General features: G+C 38.1%; 2 protein-coding genes across 4 annotated transcripts; one reads left to right on the top strand and one right to left on the bottom strand.

The window, feature by feature from the left end:
* Nucleotides 1–540: 540 nt before the first annotated feature.
* On the top strand, nt 541–3,742 carry LOC144197177 (5-hydroxytryptamine receptor 3A-like). Its single transcript, XM_077717819.1, has 9 exons — nt 541–651; nt 957–1,120; nt 1,251–1,295; nt 1,543–1,652; nt 1,940–2,109; nt 2,179–2,339; nt 2,422–2,632; nt 3,035–3,310; nt 3,398–3,742. Exons 1-9 carry the CDS (start codon nt 600–602, stop codon nt 3,613–3,615), a joined length of 1,407 nt encoding a protein of 468 aa, XP_077573945.1. The 5' UTR covers nt 541–599; the 3' UTR covers nt 3,616–3,742.
* Nucleotides 3,743–4,901: 1,159 nt separating this feature from the next.
* On the bottom strand, nt 4,902–19,624 carry rubcn (rubicon autophagy regulator). Of its 3 annotated transcripts, XM_077717460.1 has the most exons (22): nt 19,189–19,624; nt 17,993–18,146; nt 17,192–17,275; nt 16,653–16,812; nt 16,455–16,561; nt 16,148–16,343; nt 15,565–15,978; nt 14,991–15,038; nt 14,491–14,586; nt 13,956–14,071; nt 13,666–13,864; nt 13,415–13,519; nt 12,474–12,548; nt 11,595–11,655; nt 11,199–11,331; nt 10,859–11,004; nt 10,326–10,390; nt 9,978–10,216; nt 9,543–9,604; nt 9,291–9,444; nt 8,580–8,673; nt 4,902–6,594 (listed from the first exon to the last, which is right to left on the bottom strand). In XM_077717460.1, the coding sequence occupies exons 1-22, from the start codon at nt 19,224–19,226 to the stop codon at nt 6,455–6,457; spliced, it is 2,886 nt and encodes a 961-aa protein (XP_077573586.1). In that variant the 5' UTR covers nt 19,227–19,624; the 3' UTR covers nt 4,902–6,454. The 3 variants fall into 3 exon arrangements, with proteins under 3 accessions (XP_077573586.1, XP_077573588.1, XP_077573587.1); XM_077717462.1 differs by lacking the exon at nt 12,474–12,548; XM_077717461.1 differs by lacking the exon at nt 14,991–15,038.
* Nucleotides 19,625–21,259: the final 1,635 nt, after the last annotated feature.

The following is a 21,259-nucleotide window of genomic DNA, read 5'->3' as shown; positions in this document are numbered from 1 at the left end:
AAAGGTGTTAAAATAATAATATGTGCGAATGGTTCCCGGAGGTGTTGAAAAACAAGCTTAAGGTGTGGTTGGTTGTTTTAAAAAAATATATACATACATTCTGTGTTGTGACTATCAAAGATAATGGTTTAAACATAAAAGTTAGAAAGTCTCTAAATGTATCAAAGTAGATTGCAATTGAGTAACGCCTCAATATTCGATGTTAATGAAGCATTGGCTATTTGTTATTCTGTGTCTGTGAGCAATTCTAGTTTTCTGGTAATTAAATCATTACGTAGACTTCTGCTGTTTTGAGCTAAAAGAAAAATATATACGTATATCTTTCTCTTAGCACAAAACAGCAGAAGTCTACGTAAAGATTTAACTACCAGAAAACTACAATTGGCATTTGAACATTAAACTGTCTTCAATGGATTGCAGTAATCTCCAGGGATTTTTTTTCTGTCAGCCAATGATATGAAACTGCAATTATAAAAGTGTGTACGATATTCGCAGGTCGTCATTGTTGCAAGGACAGTCATTATAGCTTCAACTGGGAGTTTTTGTCCAATAACATTAGTTAGATTCGAATACTATTTGAGAAAGCTGAAGTTTCCAACATGTGGTGGTATCAAAAGATCAACGTCATTTCAACTCTACTCTTACTTACAGGTAATTACAGTTTAAATCTAATTCTCTTATATACAGAAATTGTTATGATCTACATATATGCATTTTAATGACAGTAAGAACTATGTTTGGAAATAATAATGACTATTGTTTAGTAGAGTATTCAGGTATCTGTGAACCTGCCAACTCGGCTGGTATGAATATTATTTTGTTTTGCCCATGGTGACTTTGATCCATGTTTCATTTCCTCTTCATTTATTTATAAAGCTTGTCTCATTATACTTTTATTGTGTTGATACTATTTTGTCATTTTCACTGGTTTGGCTGTCTTCTTTTTTTGCTTTGAGCATCACTGTGTCACAACAAACTGACGTGCAAAGAAGGTGAGAGTGGACCATCCCATGAGTCCATGCAAGCTGTTTTTGACCTACAAGCATTCCGGCCTGTGGTCAACCTCAGCAACCCGACAGTTACTAACATCTCCTTCACTCTGTATGCGGTACTTGGTGTGGTGAGTGGGTTGATTTGTCAAAAGGAATTCATTCAAAGCGCTAAATATTCTGTGAATAATAATTATAATAGCATAAAATCCTAAACAGTGTCTGCCAATTTGTTTTTTTTATTTTATTTATGTTGTTAAGAATGAGAAGACGCAGATACTGACAACATTCCTATGGCTAAGATTGGTATGTAGCATTCTTATTATACCATACTTATTTTCATCTTAATATCTGTGGATTTGTTAATATGCAAAAACATCTAATATGTACTATGCTACAAAATAAATCAATATATATATGCTAATGGTATTTATTATTATAATATGTTTCTTCAATTCTGCTAGACAACATATTTGCCTCACAGCTGTAATTCCAGGAATAAATATTTGTGTATTTGTGGTGAATTCATTCCATGTTGCTTACCTTATTGCAGTATTGGCATCATGAGTTTCTGGTTTGGGATCCCTCCAAGTGTGATGGAGTCTCCAGGATTTCTCTTCCAGTAAAGAAACTCTGGTCTCCAGATATCATCATCTATGAGTTGTAGGTCTTTATTCCAACAGGTTCTTGTGGTGCTTTCGCATTTCGGGATACTGAATACAATATTTTGTTACAAATCAAAATAAATACAACATTTAATAACAGCAAAATCCATACCTGTTACCCAAGAGCCGTCTCTAAATTCTATTTTTATTATTCATGCACCAAAGAGTGAGTTAAGTGGGTGTCCCTAATGAAGTGAACTCTAAGTGTTTATTGCTTTCATTCGTGTATATGGATGTTCCTAAATGAGCAGATTTATTTTTGTTTTTTGCCTACCCACCGTCCAGTGTGGATGATGACGTCTCCCAAGCTTGTCCATACGTCTACGTCAACCACACAGGTCACATTCGTTGGGACAGAATGTTGCGTCTCGTCTCAGCCTGCAACCTGGAGATCTTCAGTTTCCCTTTTGACGTGCAGAATTGCACTTTTACCTTTGGCTCCTACATGCACACCAGTAAAAACAAATATACACACACATATACATGGTTGTTGTTTGGCCAAACATTGAATTTTTTTTCCCCAGTCCGTGACGTGAGGGTGAGTCCAGCACTCACGTTCAAAGAAATGTCTGGCAACTCAAAGCGTTACCTGGAAGCCAGTGGAGAGTGGGAACTGGTGGACATCATGGGAGAAACTTCCATCCTGAAGTTCGGGATAGACGAATGGGACATCATTACTTTTTGGGTGAGAAAATGTGCTTCTCCATCTATTAAGTATAAACATTTCTTGCATTGTTTTCTAATTTATTCTCTTCGTTGTGGATCAGGTGGTGATAAAGCGGCGCCCGGTACTCTATGTGGTCAACTTACTCATCCCGAGTTCCTTCCTCATGCTTATCGACATCCTTTCATTTTACCTGCCACCCCACAGTGTGGACCGGGCCTCCTTCAAAATGACCCTAATTTTGGGCTACACTGTCTTTTTGCTCATCATGAATGACCTGCTGCCCAGTACTGCAAACGGAACGCCCATTATAGGTCAGAGGCTATGTTTTTTTTACAGTAGATCTGAAAAACAGAATCAACACAATCCATTTGGAAAATATATTCATGATTATTGTCAAACCAGATTATAGTATTTTTGCAGCATCGACCACCATGTGTAAATTTTGGGAATGTAGACCACACAAGATATTCTTGTTAATGCCGTGAGGTGGGAACATTTCTATGTAATAACAGCAAAATAGCACATTTTTTGCCAAAGAATCGATATTGTATATCAGCATAAGAAATTATTGATTTACACTGCTAATCAATAGTTCACCTGCAATGTGATCATCTCACATTTCATCATTTATAGCAGCAAATCCAAGTTTGGATCTCAATCTCTGACCTATGATTGGATTTTTCTCACTAATCTAAGTTTATTCCTAAATGCAGGCATCTACTTCTCAGTTTGCCTTGCCCTCATGGTGATCAGTCTGCTGGAGACTGTCATCATTACGAATGTTCTTCATAACAACTCCATGAAACACCATCAAGTCCCACACTGGGTAAAGGTGGTGGTCCTAAAACATATTGCCAACCTCATATGCTATCATTGGCAAGAAAACTCACAGCCTTCATCTGTGAATGGGGAAAAAACTCCAGAGGCTCCTGGGCCAATCATCCAATCAGAAAGCAAGACATTGGCTGAAAACCCAATAAGCAATGAGGGTAAACACATTTAAATCTCTTAGGTATTTGGCCAAAAGTTTATATATCTAAATAGTTGGAGGAAAAAATCCTAACATTCACTTCCAGGTACCGCGGCGATGGCTGAACTCCAGCAGATTTGTCAGCACTTGAGCGAGCTCCGTGCTCACCTGAGTTCCATGCAGAAGGAAAATACGCAGCAAGAAGAATGGTGTCACGTGGGATATGTTCTCGACTTCCTACTCTTCCGCATCTATCTGCTGCTCATCACCTGTTATGCCCTAGTCATCATCTCCATGTGGTGCATCTGGATCAGTCCATCTTAGCTGCACAAGAGAAACTCAGTTCTTACTCACATCCTCCAAGATACTATTTAAATCTACAATATTAGAATAGATGTGTTTTTGTTGTTGTTGTCAATTGTGTTATTGTCTGTACTGCAATCGGCTTGCCATCCTATGGGAATTTAGGGGGGTTGACATGTATAGTATGTTGATACATTCACCCACATTACCTTCGTTGGGCATCTTTATATAGAACATAGCACCCTTCAATAATAATAAATAACTTTTTATTTTAGAGACTTTTAAACATCATCATAGAGCTCATCAACATTAGCCAGTCATCAAGATCATTTTTAATCTTAATTCCAGAAACAAAAACACCTTTCCTCCCAACATCACCTTGTACTTACGATTCCCAAGATGAGCATTTCTCTCAAATTAGATCCAACTTCTCCTAGTGGATATACAAAAAAAATGCTTTTTTTCTTTGGCAAAACAGAATGTGTAACATTTTCATTTTAATTAAATCCATAATTTTCAGGATGCAGCTGTCAGGCCTTGGCACATAAAAGTCCCTTCATTTCTGCCACACCTGGTGCCACTGCACCATATAAGCTATTGACATATTAAACCTTAGATTCCCATGAGCTAGTATGGGCATCATAAAAATTCTAAAGTTTTTCTTTTGCTATTCATTCATTCATCTTCTATACTGCAGATCCCCATTATTTTTTATCTTTTTAAGTTAAGGATTGTTCAACTTACAGATGATTTTCAAGCTGGTTCTGTTTCTTCATTAGCAATGCAGTCATTTTAGTGCATACCTTAGAGATGTAATTACAATGTGTATACAATGTGTGTGCTTTTCTTTCTAACAAAAGGTAAAACTCCGATATATTACAGCGGAAGTTTAATATAAGATCATTTGCTAGGAAAAAATGTAGGCTGGCTGAGATTCTGTCTTTAAAAAATAGCTTTTACTTGTAGGTTGCAGATGCTTTTTTTCAGTTGGCCTTAAACCACCCCAAGGTTTCCCAGTTAAGGCTTTTATTTGGAATCTTTTAAGGATACCTTTTGTCAACCAAATATGTGAGCAAGTTCATTTTTAAACTGAGACTTTGTTCAGGCTGTTGTGATTTTTGGATATTTGTAGTTTTAAAAAAATTAGCTTGAGTGCTTATTGTTAGATTACAATGAACAGAATCCATGCCACAGAGTTTAAACAAAGTGCCTTCCGTGTGTGCATGTGGGGAAAAATAAGGGCGTCTGACTGAATCTTGACACATTCAAATGTGCATGAGTGTAGCAACCAAACACTAACCCACATCAACAGTCTGGCCATTTTTATTGCAATATAACTTCATAACAATGGCAAAATAAAAAAATGAAAAGTACTAACAATTTATATTTTAATCTTATGCAATATCTTAAGTGAACTTTCAATAACATAAGATTGTTTTGGGAGCAGAATCTCCAATATACACAGAGGCAGCTATGCCATAAATTCTTGTTAAATTGGTCCTGGTAATGAAAGTAGACACTTTTCAGAATGAATGAGAACTATGGTCTCCTCCTTCAAGTAGTCTTGATGTCAAGAGATATTACAGATTTTGAAAGTTAATCCAGGAGACAGAATTTATATTTGTCTAGGATTCATTTTTATAAAAAAAAAAAATTGGGCTTATCTATGCTGTTTTGGAATTATGTTCTTATAATTGTCATGAAATAATCACACAAGTGACATTTTCATATCCTCTCAAAAAAAAGTACAACAAACAAGAGATTTTCCAGTATTGCCAATTTTAAGAAAAGGTTAAGTGCTTATTAGGCATGTGTAAATCTGGCGCAGGAAATACAGCAGCTAGACATCCACCCTAAATCACGCAAACCTCTCAAATGACACAAGTCAAAGTAAAAGGATATAACTGAAATCACTGGACTAACACAGGGCAGTTAAATATGATATTGCCCTCCTCATAGCTGCAAACAAGATTTTTGGGTGCAAAAAAAAAAACATAAGGGAAGGGCATTTTCCTAAGCAGTTTTATCCATTTATTAAATTCTAACTACCTAAAAAAGAAAACAGTCTAACTTTGTTGTCATATGTATAGTAACTTTGATGCTTAAAGGCCTTACTGAGGCGCCACAAACCTTGTTTATATTTTCTACTTTCCAGCAGTTTAGAATGCAGCAATGTTAAGGCCAATCATTTTAGCTTACCAGTGAGTTCAGCTGTGGTTGTAACTTTTCAGTTGGCTCTTCCTCAGCTTATAAGTGCAGCTGCCAAGGTCTACATTTTGCCTAGTAAGCTATCCCAGCATTTTTTTTTGGTCTGGAGAATTTTCTATTGGGGAAAAAAATAAATAAATACAAAACAAGCAATGTTAAAATTAAGAAGGAATGTTCATTTTAAGTCAGGTCTTTTGTTTAGCTTGATGTTTAAAAACAAATTGGTCATTTTAAATCAAAAGCACTAATAAATAGTTTTGCAAAAATGTAAAATCACCTATATATTGCCAGACTAGGGAACAAAAACAGACAAATATTAACCCTGGGTATTTACTCAGCTGTGCAAGTTTACTGCAAAAATTGAGTGCCAACAGAACAATCTTTGTCTCTCTGGTGGTGCAGCATCGCATGCCTTTTCTAGTAGCGGAATTGAGCCATCTCACCTTGCATGGTTAAAAAAAAACACTTCTCACAAAACCTGCACCAATCTCATTCGCCATATTGGACGCGTTCTCCAGTGTTAAGTGCTTGAGTGAAAGGTGCTTGTGAAGATAAACGGCAGTTAGCTTGACAAAGCATTGGACAGGTGCAACGGAGGGAACCATTTACAATCACATTGTGCTCTTTTACTAGTTCTTTTCTTCACGCTTTCTCATGAGGGTCCACCACCTTCGTCCTCTTGCTGCTCCATGTTTTTGCGCGCCATCCTCTCTCGGCGCTCGGCGAGCCTCAGGCACCTTGGGCAGTTGCTGTTGCCCCTGAAGCAGCCACGGTGGTAACAAGCATGGCACTCTGAGTGGATAAAAATCATATAAAGCAAGTTAGTTAGTTGTAAAGCTCTCATGGAACATAATAGGTGTGTCAGATAGCAATCATGAGTCATAGAAAATAACAAGCCCAACCGGTCTTGCCTGAGGGAAACTGCGCCAGCCAATCAGAATGAGAGGCAGACTATAAAAGGTGAAAGGCAGAGGCAGAAGCAAGGTGACCCTACCACTCCCATTTTTATCTCATTTTTCGAATTCCACTAACAGTGTCTCCACACGTCCACACTATATGATCCATGACAAGAGACTGACACAAAGTAACAATGAAAAACCATACCAAAAATGTTTATTTCAAGTTGATGTGGAATGAAACTCCAGCTGGTGATTCGACATTTTAAAACAAACTCAAAAACGAAAAAAATTCAAAGTAATTAAAACAACATGGAACCGAAACCACCGCAATTCTCAAACACTACTGAACTATTGAATAAAATGGAAGTGCAATATATCAGAAATGCTCCAAGTGAAATGTGTGAACATTAAGCCTTCTTGTATAAGGCCACAAATGTTCCACCTTTCCATGACCCTGTTCTGTTGTTATTGGCTTTAAAAACAATCAGCTGTAGCAGAGGTGCCCACGATCATGGGATTTTCAAAAGAATTACTTCTAACATCTTTAAATAACACAGCCTCTTAGCACATGCAGCTACCCAAAAATCCAAACTATTCCAAGTTTATGTTGCAGCTCTGTCACATCAACTTTGAAGGAAAGTGGTGTCAAAGAGGTTGTTACACGGAGGACCTGAGCAACTGAGAAAAAGACACTGCAGACCTTCACTACACTCAAGAGATCCACCACCAAAGAAATCATGAAAAAGATTATGCAATCCCAAACCACCAAAATTGAAAGGCCAAGTCAAACCACCACATAGAAAAAAAGTGTAGAAAAAAGCTGAGAAAGTGACTATAATATTATAGAACCATCTAAAAAAAAAAAGTGCAACAACTCAACTTGAGTAACTACCCAGATTTGCTCAGGTTATGAATCATCTTCCACCTAACTGAGTTTGGCATCAGTCTCTTTCATCGCATTCGTCACGTTGGTCTCGATTTCCCTCCCCTCACAAGTATTTCTGCCTCTTGTGACTCTCCGTGCTCTACGAGTCTTACGAGCTCGCCAGTTGTTTTGAACGGGGACCAAATCCACTTGTCCCCTTTCCGTGCCTCCAGTGTCCTCCTCGCTCACGCTCAGCACTTGAGGGAAAACTAATGATCGTGTCAGTAATTTAGATGTGGCCATGTTCTCCATTTTCCCCTTGCTCTCTTTCCCAGCTTTCCCCTCCTCCACCTCAAGGGCTTTCTCTTCCTCTTTCACTTCTGTTTTACTATCTTTATGGACATCTTTAGAGAAGGTTTTTGTTAGATGTCCAAACCATCCCTTCTTCCTCCTGCGACCAGTTCCCAGGTCATCTAAACTTTCCTGGCTGCTACCCGTCTCGCTTTCGCTGCTCTTCTGATCTCTCTTTGAGAAGCTCTGCTTGAGCCGCTCTAACTGGAGAATTTGAAGTAAACTGATTCTTTTGTCTTCTTCTTCTTCTTCTTCAACCTTTGGACTGCTTTTGTCAAAAAGCGCTCTTCTTTCCTCGCTCCTATGATCACCACCTTCTGTCTCAGACTCACTCCCTTCTGTCACCTCCTCCTCGTCTTCAGTTTCGTGATGCCAGGAAAAAGCTTTAGCTATTTTCCCAGGAGACAAACTCTGAAAGAATCCCCTCTTTCCCATTTTGGCTATACCTTTGCCTAATAATTTTACTTGGTTTCTGCTGTTCATGCCCTCAACAGACTCTAAATTCTCCTCCCCGCCTTCACCCTCCTGCCGGTCTTTGGAAAGAGCCTTTGCCAACCTACGAGGTCTGGCAATCTTCCAGTCTATCCAGCTAACTGGAGCGGAGCTGCGACGAGGGGGAACTCGCAAGCCGCCTAAGCCTGCTACCAGCAGAGAGGGCTCACCTTCGCAGCGCTGGCACTTGCTCAGTTGAAAGGGGAAGATGATGTCTTTGTCATTGCCGCAGAACTCGCACACGAAGCCCTTTGCCTGGCATAGCTGGAGAAGATCAGTGCACAGATGAGAAATAGCATTCATCATGGATTAATTTGACCACATAGAAGTCATTGCTATTAATTGTCACAAGATTCATTAATATTGATGGTCCAAAATTAACTAAAATTCCATATAGTTCAAGTCAATGCTCTTCCACTAGAGGGCACAAAGTAATCATATTTATACAACACAACAGCTTGTGTTGAATTAGACTAGCCTGAAGCTCAAACAATGGATGTCACTTTATTTTGTAACGTTTTTGTTTGGTATTGTGCCGCCTTGCGGTGCTCTTAATATAATATTTTTCAGTATATTTTGCTTTAGTTTAAGCCATTCTGATGGACATACAATTTGGATTGAACATAAAGCTAGGACCACCTGAAATGTGTTAGGTGTAAAACTAGTAGTATAGTCTGTCAACAAAAAATATTGACAAAAATATGCTTTTTCTCAAACATTTTTGATTCAGCTACTCCTGCAACTTGCATTTAAGAGTGAATGCCTTCAGTCATTTGAATGAGTTATTGTATTAATAATTGCTAAGATATATGTAAAGTGTCAACAATCATTTAAAGTCAATAAAGTAACAGCCTAAATAAACTCCATTACACTTCACGTACCACGCAGCCTGCTACGTGCACAGTCCCAACTTTTAGCAGCTCCTTCATTTGAGGTGCCAATTCTCCATTTCGTACAGAAGAAAGGTCGTTCAGTGAATAAAGGTGCAGGTCTTCAGTCAGGTGACCCGGAAGGATGTCAAACTGCTCAAGAACACTAAACGATGACAAGCACATACATTAACGGTTTGCTTTCAAAGGGACATGTTATACAAAGGATGTTACATGAATCTCAAAACACAACAGTGAACTTACTCTTTTGAAAAGCGACATGTCTTGAAGAGATTTTTCATATGAAATAGCTGCATTCTTAAAACCTAAAAGAAAAATATGGAAAAGATCAGGGATGAACGAATCATAACAATGTAGCATTTAAAACAAATAGTCATGGCACTAATAATATCCAATTTCCATTAATTTTAATCCGCACGCAAGTTCCCCAGACTCTCCACTCAGCAATAAAATTAGAAGTAAAAAAAAACATCTCTTCAACCATTTAATAGTTACATTGAACTGCATGAATGGCTTTGTTCATTTTGCTTTCCCAACTTAGTAATCACACACCATACAGCACCTATTAAAAAAAACTAAATCACAACAGCTTGTATTCACAGCTGTTATATGTGCAACATTTGCAGCTAGCTGTTAACAATTTGCAAATGAAGCAAGATTTCTGTTTCAATGACTCACTCTGACAGACTCCAGAGCTTTCACTTTCTTGTAGAGGCTGTTGTTGATGTCATTCGGGTTGAAGAGTGGGTCTCCAGCAATCTTGCACAGCAGGTCACGAGCAAAATTGCTTACGTAGTATTTGCTGAAGTCCCACTTCATCAGAATTCGACCCGGAACCACCATTTGGGCATTCTCATGGCAGCACTGGCAGAAGTAACGACCAAGGTACTCGCAGTAACGTAGCCTCTTAATATAGTCTTGGCGACAACAACAAAAAAATGAAAGTGTTTAAGAGAAATGAGTACGATCTTTGATTTTGCCGATTATTACATGTAAAGTGCTTAAGAGCAGTGTAGCACATTGTACCTGGGTGGATGCGAGTCCCACAGCCAGCGCAGCGGTAATTTTGTTTTGCCACCACGGTCTTCCTCCTGATACAACATTGCATTTGTTACTTTAGAAAAGACAAAGGATGACCAAGCTGCAGGTTTGGTTCCACCTAGCACGATTTTCAACTCACATACACGTAAAAAAAAAAATTAAATAGATTAAGAGGTTCAAAGAAATATATGGACAATTGAGAGGTCAAAAATGTCTAAGCGAGAGAGCAGGCAAAGGAGAGAGAGAGAGGATAACCGCGGCTGCATTTGAGCCGAACTTACTCAGTTTTGATTGAATTCTTCATATCAGCCAGTCAGTTTTTTTATTTAAATGCCGTAGCAATAAGTCAAAAGTCCAAATATCGGTCCTGATAATCGGTCGATCATTAGTGAGAATTACAGTTTTGTCCAGGTCAACAATGAATTGACACCCCTAATCTAAGCAATCGAGAGTTTCAAGCAACAAAAAATATGGCAAAAACAAGACAAAGGAAAATTTAAAAACTGTCACACACGTACTTGGGTGGAGGGTGAACGTTGAAGATAATTTGAGGCCGAGGTGGCGCCCACTCCAGGTTCCCTCGTACCCGAATCCTGAGCTTATAGACGTCTGCATGTTCTCCGTCATCAGGGGAGATGGGCAGAGAGTCTGGGATGGGAAGCAGCTGAAACAGAATTGACAAAAGGAATTGGACTTTGGTTGAAGTGACACAAATGTTTTAGTGTGCAATGTTGCATTTGGCATATCACATGCACTTAAGTATACAAGAATGTGTTTCAGTACATTCAAATCTCACACCTTGACTAACAGATATTCGGTTCATCATCAAAATTATACTCAAAGGTTTTCAAGTCCTACTTTCTGTGGCGCATCATGTTCCGGAACCAGCCAGTCAAGCTCAGAGGCGGCAGGGAGCTGCATACCCTCAAACTGTCTGAGCAAACCCATGGCGACAGACTCTGCCGAGTTAGACTGAAGGAAGGATGGGGAACTAAAGGATAAATTACATAGTTAATACACACATGTCTAGGTCAACTGAAGCCCTTTGAGACATTTGTTGTGATTAGTGATTAATGTTAAAAAACGTCACTTGATACTAAAGATGAGTTGATGCCCATAGCAATTACCAGCCTGACATACAAGTATTGAAACAATGTTGGTTGTGTGATGGCAATAAACATTACAAGGGAAATCATCATTTAAATGAGAAATATTTAGTTAATAGACAAGTTAAATCGTTGTTTTTCCACTTACATGGACTCGGAGCTTCGAAAAGACCTATTGCCGGAGCTCGCTCTGCGTTTTATGTCTGCTTCTGGAACATATGACAGGCATGTAAATGAGAATTGATTTTAAGGGCAAACTATACCAATGAACTACAAAAGTTTTTGTTCATTTTATGATCACTGTTTTTAAACATTTAGATTTTTTAAAGTACAATGAGAACCATGTTATATTTGGCTACAATGAGTAGTATTAAGCAGCCCAGGGGATAAGTGCTTAGCGTGTCGGCCTCACAGTTCTGGGGTCCTAGGCTCAAATCCAGATAAGTCCACCTGTGTGGCATTTTCATGTTCTTGTTTTATGTTTATACGCAATTACCATACAACCATTCACTACAATTCTGACTTTTTTACCGATGGACTTTTTGTATAGGGTTTGTTTACTGAAGAATGTAAATCGCCTTACAAAAATGGCTATTTATCTAAGTGTTAGAATTGTGTTTGTAAGAGGGAAAAAATGATAGTGCATGTAGTTGAAAAAAAATGACAGCTCTTGACCCAGTGTAGATTTCTAAAAATCTGACAGGGAAAACACAAGGACACAAGAGAATGAATGAGAGTTGTGCAAATATATGGCCCAATTTACCAGTGCCTCTTAGAACTCACAGGTTTTAATGCCCTCAAAAAAACAAAACTATATTGAGCAACAAGCACCAGTACAAAACATAGCCAGATTGCCTCCAAAATGAAAACCTGAACTTTTCTCACTTTTTCCTGATGCATGTATGAGACATACAAATGGACAAATAAATAGATCATCAATTTTTTTTTCACAGAATTTCTCAGTTTGGAGTCAAGAAGGGCATTGTTTTCCCAAGGAACCCTGTCCCTCTGAAAAGCCAGTAGATACCTGAGAAGAGGGAGGCAAGTGACAAGGAGAGGCCATTCTGAGACACCGCCAGCAGGGACTGTCCCTCACAGCCATCTGAGAGACAAAAACTTACACTCAGCTCCACCGTCACCACACAGCACCAACATTTCAAACACAATTATTGCTTGTGTTGCATGCAAACACACACGACCACAGCACCCAAGCCCTAAGAGACACACATTCCAACTGAACAAGACATGTGCTGTACAAATCCACATGAGAACTCAAATGAGAAGTTCAAGCTTTCAATAAAAACAAAAGTAGAATTCAAGGCCATAAAAAGTTTGAAACTAGTAATAAAAAAAATGAATTTACAGCCCATCCAGAATGTAAAGTTGCATTCGATTTCTATTTAAAGCAAAACTAACATTAGATGGTCTGTAATCTAAAAAAAAAAGTCAAACCCTTCCACAGTGTTGTGCTATTAAATTGTTATGGGGCAATAATGTAAACAGTAGCTGGAAGAGCTAAACCAATACAATGGAAAATATCAACCCAGCTATTCTGAAAATTCACACTATATATGGTAAATGATTAACAGTGATTTGATGAGTTAACAGTTGGAAGACAATGCGAAGATGAGGTTATGAGAGTGGAACTATGGCTTTCTTCTCATTTATATGCTGTCATTTTTGGACAAAAAAATGCTACTTCAAAGAATGCCCTCTACCTCCCTCAGCCACACCCCACAAAATGTGCACCTCCGGCAACAGCGTGGGTGATTGATGGAATTTTACAAAATAATATATTTTGTCTGACTATCCCATAATACAACTTGGGCACATGCTGCTTTAAGTCTAGTGCATCTTATCAATGGACAGAACATTGTTTTTGTGAACTTTGGGGGGTGGCGTATAGACAGGTAGGTGCACATTGTTGTACAAAAATGACTACTAATTTGATTTTGTCTGAATTTGTACCTTGTAATACACACTCCTCCACCTCCTCAGCAGAGTCAGAATCAGATAGGCCATGGGAGTCCTGGGAGCTCCTCCTTGAACCACTGCTATCGGTTGAATGGAATACTACAAAAACAACAACTTTAGATTGGCATACCTGAATATAACAAATTATCAGTCAAAGTTCGGACTATAACTATAACTTAGTTGTTATTAAAATTATTATTTGCAAACAAAAACCTGGTATGTGGGGAAATTTAACGACAGCTTACAGTGTTGGGAAGGAGTGGAGGGTGGCAGGCGGTTTCGACGGATCTGCTGCCTTCGCAGGCGGATCTTTTGTTTGAGCTGCTGTATCTCAGAGTCGCTATCTCCTTCCTCCTCGCACTCCTCCTGCTGACGCCTCAGGTTGTACTTCATCAACTCAATAGCGGCAATGAGTGACTCAGAGATGCTGAAGTGAGCGTTCTCCTATATAATTTGAGAGAAACAGAAACTGGTTGTGAGAGCTCAATATTTTTGTCATATTGTCCCAGTGGTAATGCTAAAACAAGACAGGCACCTTTTCAAGGTCAGCACAGCTGCCAAAGTCCTGCTCTGACAAATAGCTGATGAGACTCTGACCTTCTGATGGCTTCCTAAACAAAGTATCTTGTGGTCTGTTACACAGCGACCCATCTGAAGCAACCATGACAAAACAAATGTTAATTAAAAAGAAAAGAAAAATGAATTCCAAGAAATCACAGGCCGAAAAAAAGCATCCCAGGTGATGCATTCAAGACTTGCACGCAAACTAAATTGGATATTATGATACTTGTACATCTCCCATGTGCTTAAAGAACCTTTTAACATATTAAAAAGACCAACGAGACCTTACTAATTTGCGTCCCAGTAAAAAGGATCTTAATAATAAGTTTAGTTTAAAATTGAGATGAAACATTTTCTCAATCAAAGTTTTAAAAATAAGCAATTTCTATACTTAAATAGAACAAAAAGCTGCGGCCACAGCTGCCCCCCAGCACCACTTTGCTAAGGTCAAACGCAAACATTATTTGGTAAAAGTGTGATGTATGCTGTGTCAGGAAATCCAAACTCACAAGATTCAAGGTAATTGGAAGTAGGTATGCTGGTGTCACTGAGCTGTGGTGAAAATGGGTTGTAGTCCTTAATGCTGGAGTCGTCAGTTAAGGTTTCTAAAAGGAAAAAAAAGGGTTCTATATTTAGTGCCCTGGGCCCATCATTCATGAGAAAGAGAATTGTGGATTTTGTTGTCTTGTGTACAATGACATAATGACAATGCCTTTGCATGCAGATAAAATATTGACTGTTATCCTTTAATATGGCCAATTAAAAAATATATAGAGACCACAAGAGCTGCAAAAACATCACTGCTTTTCCGATAATGAAACTCATTAGGATGTAAAATTCACTACATGAAGGCACAACAACAACAGAGGCAATGCAAAACATACAATCTTGAAAAACAAAATGGAACTTCATTTAAAAAAGGAATGAATAATGTTCTTTTACATGCGGTGAAAAAGCAAAGGGTAGAAGGGGTTTAAGTGATGGAGTACATTGTAATAGCTCTGACAACCTGCTACCGGATCCTCTATTATTATGGTGATTTTCCGGTGGGCCCCTCCTTCAAGCAAACGGTAGGGGGGAAAGTAGAGCAGAAAGACAGTGTGGTGTTACCTCAACCAATAAGGTCAAACAGTGGGAGCAAAAAGAATACCCGAAAGCAATATGAATTTAAGAGGCTAAGCTGCCCATTACTCCTTCTTGGGACATTTTTCCATAATCACACAGTACTAGAATACTTATTTTCCAGGAAGTCGTGCCTAATTAATCTAATAACTTGACTCGATCAATATCTTATTCCAGTTCCATGAAGTAAAAAAAAAAAAATACTGGTTATTTATTTTGTATACTCCTGGTGACGCAAGATTTTGATTACTCTACAAGGCTTCCACATAAACAAGTTTTGCAGGCAGCAAGGGCAATTTTGCTAAATAGTCAATTCTAGTTTCCAATGTTTGAATATTGATTCATCCAATGCAATTCAGTTCAAATCCAGCTCAAAGCACAGTTAAGACCAAATATTCAGGAATCACCCCATTAATTACATATTCAGATTGGTCAGTAGACAATAGTTGGGATTTAATTACCTTTCCTGAGTTTTTGGCCAATCCCTGTGTCGGAAAATGAGCGGGTATGACCGCGAGACGGACGACCTGGCTCTCTTTGGCCCTCTGAAAAAGATGACCGCCTGGGTGGGGGTAGAGATGAAGAGCTTGGTTGCAGGGAGTGGTCCAGGCTATCGCTGCACTCCCTGCTGTGTATGGAGCTTTGGGTGCTTCGGCGACTGCGTTGGCCAAGGTTACCGATGGCAAGGTACTCTGGACCATCATCATCTTCACCGTCAACTGAATCTCCTGCATCGGGCTGCGGAGAGGGGGGAGAGAGTGTCTCTGGAAAATTGGGGGCGTGACTGGATGGTGATGTCACATCTTGTTGACTCTCTACTGGGCTGGTAACACACACCCAGGGAGGACCACGTGTGCTAGCTTGTGAGGTAGCATCTAAAACAGATCAGAGCAGGTTTGAAAATTCTTTCATGGGCCGGGTCAAAAAGTTGGGTTTTTTCTAATTTCCCTTGATTCAGAAAGGAAATTTAAAGTTTGGAAAAAAATGTATTGTATTCATTTATGTTGCTGTTACATTAATGTATAATAATGCATATTTTCTGACTTGCGCTGTTGCTGTCGGTCTTGGTCGTGACATCTACATCTCTGAGCGAACAATTGGATGTGGTGAGCCTTCGGTTTAACGATTCTCTTGGGGGCACCAGGTCAGCACTTCTCCAGGCCCCACCAGCCCCGGGCAACACACATAGGCTCTGGCTTTTCAAAAGGCCGAGGCACGGCAGGTTTTTGAGTGGGGACAGCTACAGAAGGAATAATGTACATATGAACAGATTAGATACAGGACCTAGAATCAATTAAGGTTAGAAGGAAAACATTTGAAATCAACACATAAAACCTATAAACAGACCCACCCCTACGGTGTCTATTTGAGCTAAAAGTTTGGGGTTATTCTGCTCCACAGCTTCAAGACACTGGAACATGGCAGTGATATGTGGCTCACTGAGCAAGAAGGCATCTTCTAAAATTAAAAAAAAGGAATAAAACCATTGGAGTAGGAGGAAAATTAAAAGTGAAAATAAAATATTGTGAGGAAATTGTGTGAACCTTACCATTGTAATATTTTCTTATATGTCCCTGATGCCTAAGCAAAGGTTTGAGCTGAACCGACAGTATGTGGACCTGTAAGCTGTAAAGCAACCAGCGTTCCGCCTTGTAACTTTCACCAGCACTCTGCACTTTGCTGCTTAGGACAGGCTCTAGTTGACTGAACTGTGAAAAGATGATGAGAAAAAAAATACTTAAATAGATAAATAAAGCAAGGTTAATCATTTATCTGAATTATGTCATCAAGTATACATTGTATTAATGTAATGTAGTAATACATAATGCTTTCATTAACTCAAAACTAAGTATTTGCACCTCCTAATTTAATATTTTTTTAATTTTTCGCTATTGAAAGATAAAGTAATTGTAAATATTTGATGAAGATAACCCAAGTATAATCATTATATTTTTCTACATTTTGCCCATTCAAATATAAATAAAATAACTTTAAATATGAGACCATAAAAACATAAAATACCATTTTAAAATGGTAATTTTGTTCATTCATGCCATGCAAACTGTTTCCAACCAAGTGTATATGTACCTGTTCAACATGTGAGGCAAGGTGGGGGCTTATGTGGCGAACACACCAGACAAATGGCCAGTAATCTCTCTGCTTGTAATACACCTGAAAGTACCCAAAAAAGTGTAGTTAGTATCATACAAAGTCATGTTTGTATAAATGCAATGTTCAGAAATGTTATCAATGTGTATAAAACATTGACCAAGTAGTAGCCACAAATTTGTGTTAGTGTTCAATTTGCCATCAGAATAGATCTTCATACCTCTTGGTCCAATATGTAAATGAGAATTAAGGTTAATTCTGGCATGTAAAAGATTTATGTTTCTACAAACCTGAAGCACTGCCACAAGTTGAACTGATTTCATTAGCAAATATTGATACAATTAATACATTATGAAGTGGAATGGTATCATGGCCTGGTTGAAGATTTTCACAGAATGGAAAATGAAAGTTAAGAAATGTTTGTTTAAAGAAAAAAAAAGAGGAAGCTATTGATAATGACAAGAAACGGCTGTTGGGCATTTACTTAAATTGCATTGTTTCCTAAAATAAAAGGTGAAAAAATAAATAAACTAAATCCTCTTTTGTAACATATTTACAGTAAACACATGCATTAACATATATTGGTTGCATCCAAAAACAAATCATACGTATGTATTAATATTAACCAGCATTCATGTATAGTACAGCATTTGATGGCAGCTGTGGTTATCAAAGTGCTAAATAAATCAATGAGTTGGACTTGCTTATTTACCTGATTTTCCTACACCCATTCCATTGTCAGCTAATTCATAAAAGAAACGTATGTTACTGAACTCTGACCTGTTCATTCTTCAGACCATGACTGAGAATGCTGTTCATGTCCTTGTGCAGGCGCTGGAGACCACCATAGCGGGACCAAACATTGGGATTGTTTGTGGATAGGAGGCCTTCCACCGTTGTCTTCAGGCTGGACAGCAATTTCCAAAGGTCCCGCCTAAACAAGTCATATGGAGGAGGGTAACAGCACGAGAAGAAATTTAAGAATGAGGAAGGACACAGAAAAAATGCTGACCTTTGCAGCCTTATGGTTTGCTTTATTACACATGTCAACCTAAATATATTTTCAGGAATAAACAGCACAGATGCAGTAACTGTTAAAACTAGAAGCGGCAACACAATTAAAGTGCTGACTGGAAATAGTTTGTAAAAAAACTGATGAATCGTCTCCTTTTTATCTTGCTGTAGATAAGTAGCATCATTGAAATTACTGGCTAAAGTCAAAAAATCCTAAAAATCAGGCCGACATTTTAACTCAATTTTTTGCAGATAAAAATTCTAAAGAGACTACCCCAACTGTTTGGAGTGCCTTAGATCACAATTGTGGAATGGTGACCTGATTTCCTACACAAAAAAAAAAAAAACGATAAAAGTTTTGTTTTATGCAGCCATTAAATGCTGGCTCACATAATGAAAGATTTCCTCACTCCCTCCCCTTCACCTCAAGTCAGCAGACTGGCACTAAACCATAAGAACAATTAAAAGTCTTATCATTAGGACAAGCATAACATTTTTGAAGGTTATTTTAAGACTGTCATGCGGCTTAAGATGATATCACTTTTGTAAATTAACAATAGCTTTATTGTATTTGTCAACACACCCACTCAGGCAGGCCTGACTAGTGCAATTCCAACTCAAAACTTCCAGATCAGACCACTTTTGGCAAAACACAGAATTTAAAACACTGACTTCCATAACACATACATGCCCGCCACCGAAAAACACCAACAACCAATGCGAATTTAAAAATACAACCATGTTTACGTGTATTAATTTGAGAGCTGTCAAACATGACACCTAGCAGTTAGCCTAGCAGCTAGGTGTTAGCATGTAAGAGTTCCCAATCTGACAAACCCATTTTTATTGCACATTTTGGCGAGCGTGGTCGTGTTGTCAAAAAAAGTATATTGTGGATAAAATGTCGTATTACTATTTAAAACTGAACGCAGAAATAACTCGAGTCTGCGGCTGTCACTCACTTGTGTTCTGCTGCCTCTCCGTCAGACATGATCTCCATATCTTCTGACTGCAATTGAGTGCCGATCTTCCTGAGTAACTGCACAAATGTCACTGCATTTTCTGCATCTTAAATTAGCAGTGTTGTTTGGTTTCTCAAAGAATATGCACGGGTTTGCATTTGTCCGGCATCTCTCGACCCCGCCTGCCCGAAGCTGAATCCAAACACTGGGGGAGGCCACATGACCTGCTACCTTCAAGTACTGGGCGGAGGCGTCTGTGACTTTTAAAGCGCTCTACACCTTGATCGTAATATTACATTTTAATCTAGTATATTTTATCTGAATGATTATTCTCTATCGTCAGGCTAACTGAAGCGGCTAAAATGTGCAATCATTATCTGTGGCGTCTAGACTAAACTACATCTTTCAGTGTTGGTAGTCGGTCAACAGCGCCCTCTATTGGTATTATTTGTTAGCGCAGCCTAATTGAGGGTTCAATCCCAATTTAATATAATTATTTTCGCTGGATATTTTTGTTTTTGTGTGTGTGTGTGTGGGGGGGGGTATTTATTGTGCTTTATGAAATGTTATTTGTATACCTTTGAATTAAAAAGAAAAAACTGATGGTCCATGATATCATGCGCTGTAATAGTGACCGCGAGTTAATATCACTACGCATGCGTATGTTTTTAGTTTGGAAAAAGTCTGACATCCTTCCTATTTTGACCACTAGAGAGAGCCATTTACACTCTGTTGAGGTGCAAAGCCCACGCCTTACCATAATTTACACTGGTCTTGAGTTTTCACATGTTTATTTAAAATGCTACTAGAAAATAGTTTTTTTTTTAATTATTGAGTTTTATTTTATATTGTATACCTATTTGGTTGTTGTTGTATTCGTGCACTTTGTCTTCAAGCTTTAAATCTCATTCTATAATGGTATTATGACAATAAAAGCATTCAACTTAATTCAATTTAATAAAGTTCATACACAAACACTATTTAATGAATTTAGATCCAATTAATTCAGTGATATTAACAATAATATGGAATATTACATACGATTCATGCTCATTATTGAAATAGTCTGTAAGAAATGCTTGTAATAAGATTCGACAACTTTCTCCATAGAAAATGTTTTTATAGTGTACTAGTGACTATTTCTGGCAAGTCACCTGGTTTCTTCATGTAAACTCCCTTTTGGTCACATTAGAGTGAGCAGCACGTAATGTGACAGTAAGTCTTCTTCATTGTAATTATGAGGTGTGGTTTCAGATGACTGAAGGGTGAGTAATCATTGCATAACACACCAATAGAGCAGCAAAAAGCATTGGAGGAGATGAAAATGGATTGCACAAGATCTTGTTTTTGTGGAACTGTGTGACGTTGAGATATTTCACATTCCGTGTCTTTTTAATATGAAGCTGGTGATTTTCTGCCAATGTTAAGTAGTGAGGCAAGAGAGCGGAAATTTTATTATATTAGCTTACTGGATCAAACAGATCCAAGTGAATGCTTTCAAACAGGAAATTTCACATAACATTGCTGAATTTACAATTTCAAAAGGCACACTAACAGTTGTAACTGTGTGCCTTGTTTCAGATTCAAACAGTATTGATCAGAATAATTGCAGATTTCATTAAAGAGATTCAAGTCAGATTACCATTTATTCTGATTAGGGACAAAGGCTTGAAAATACTACATTTTATTTCAAGTCAAAACAGAACTAAAGTCAGATATTAATTGTTATTACCCTACAAAAGTTTAAAAAAAAAAAGGAATGTTATGCTACATTTTCTTAACAAGCTCAAACATAAATACACTATTGTTCTGAATAGGGAAAATATGGAACAAATCCAAAGTGAGTTTGAGTAATTGAGTTATGCAGTGTATATGTATGTATATAATATATACTTTGTGTATGTATACATATAAGTCAATCTGAAAACATACACATCTGTGTTGCATTGGGGTGACCTAATTTGGCGTCAGATGTTGGATAGAAGGTTCAAGCTAAAGAAAATATTGATGTTTAGCGGTGAGAATTCATTTAATACCTCGCATTGCAATTGATTGGCTGAGCACAGATAAC

This window comes from Stigmatopora nigra, chromosome 5 (genome assembly GCF_051989575.1).
Source record: "Stigmatopora nigra isolate UIUO_SnigA chromosome 5, RoL_Snig_1.1, whole genome shotgun sequence".
NCBI classification, from domain to species: Eukaryota; Metazoa; Chordata; class Actinopteri; order Syngnathiformes; family Syngnathidae; genus Stigmatopora; species Stigmatopora nigra.
This window is presented reverse-complemented; position numbering and strand designations above follow the sequence as displayed.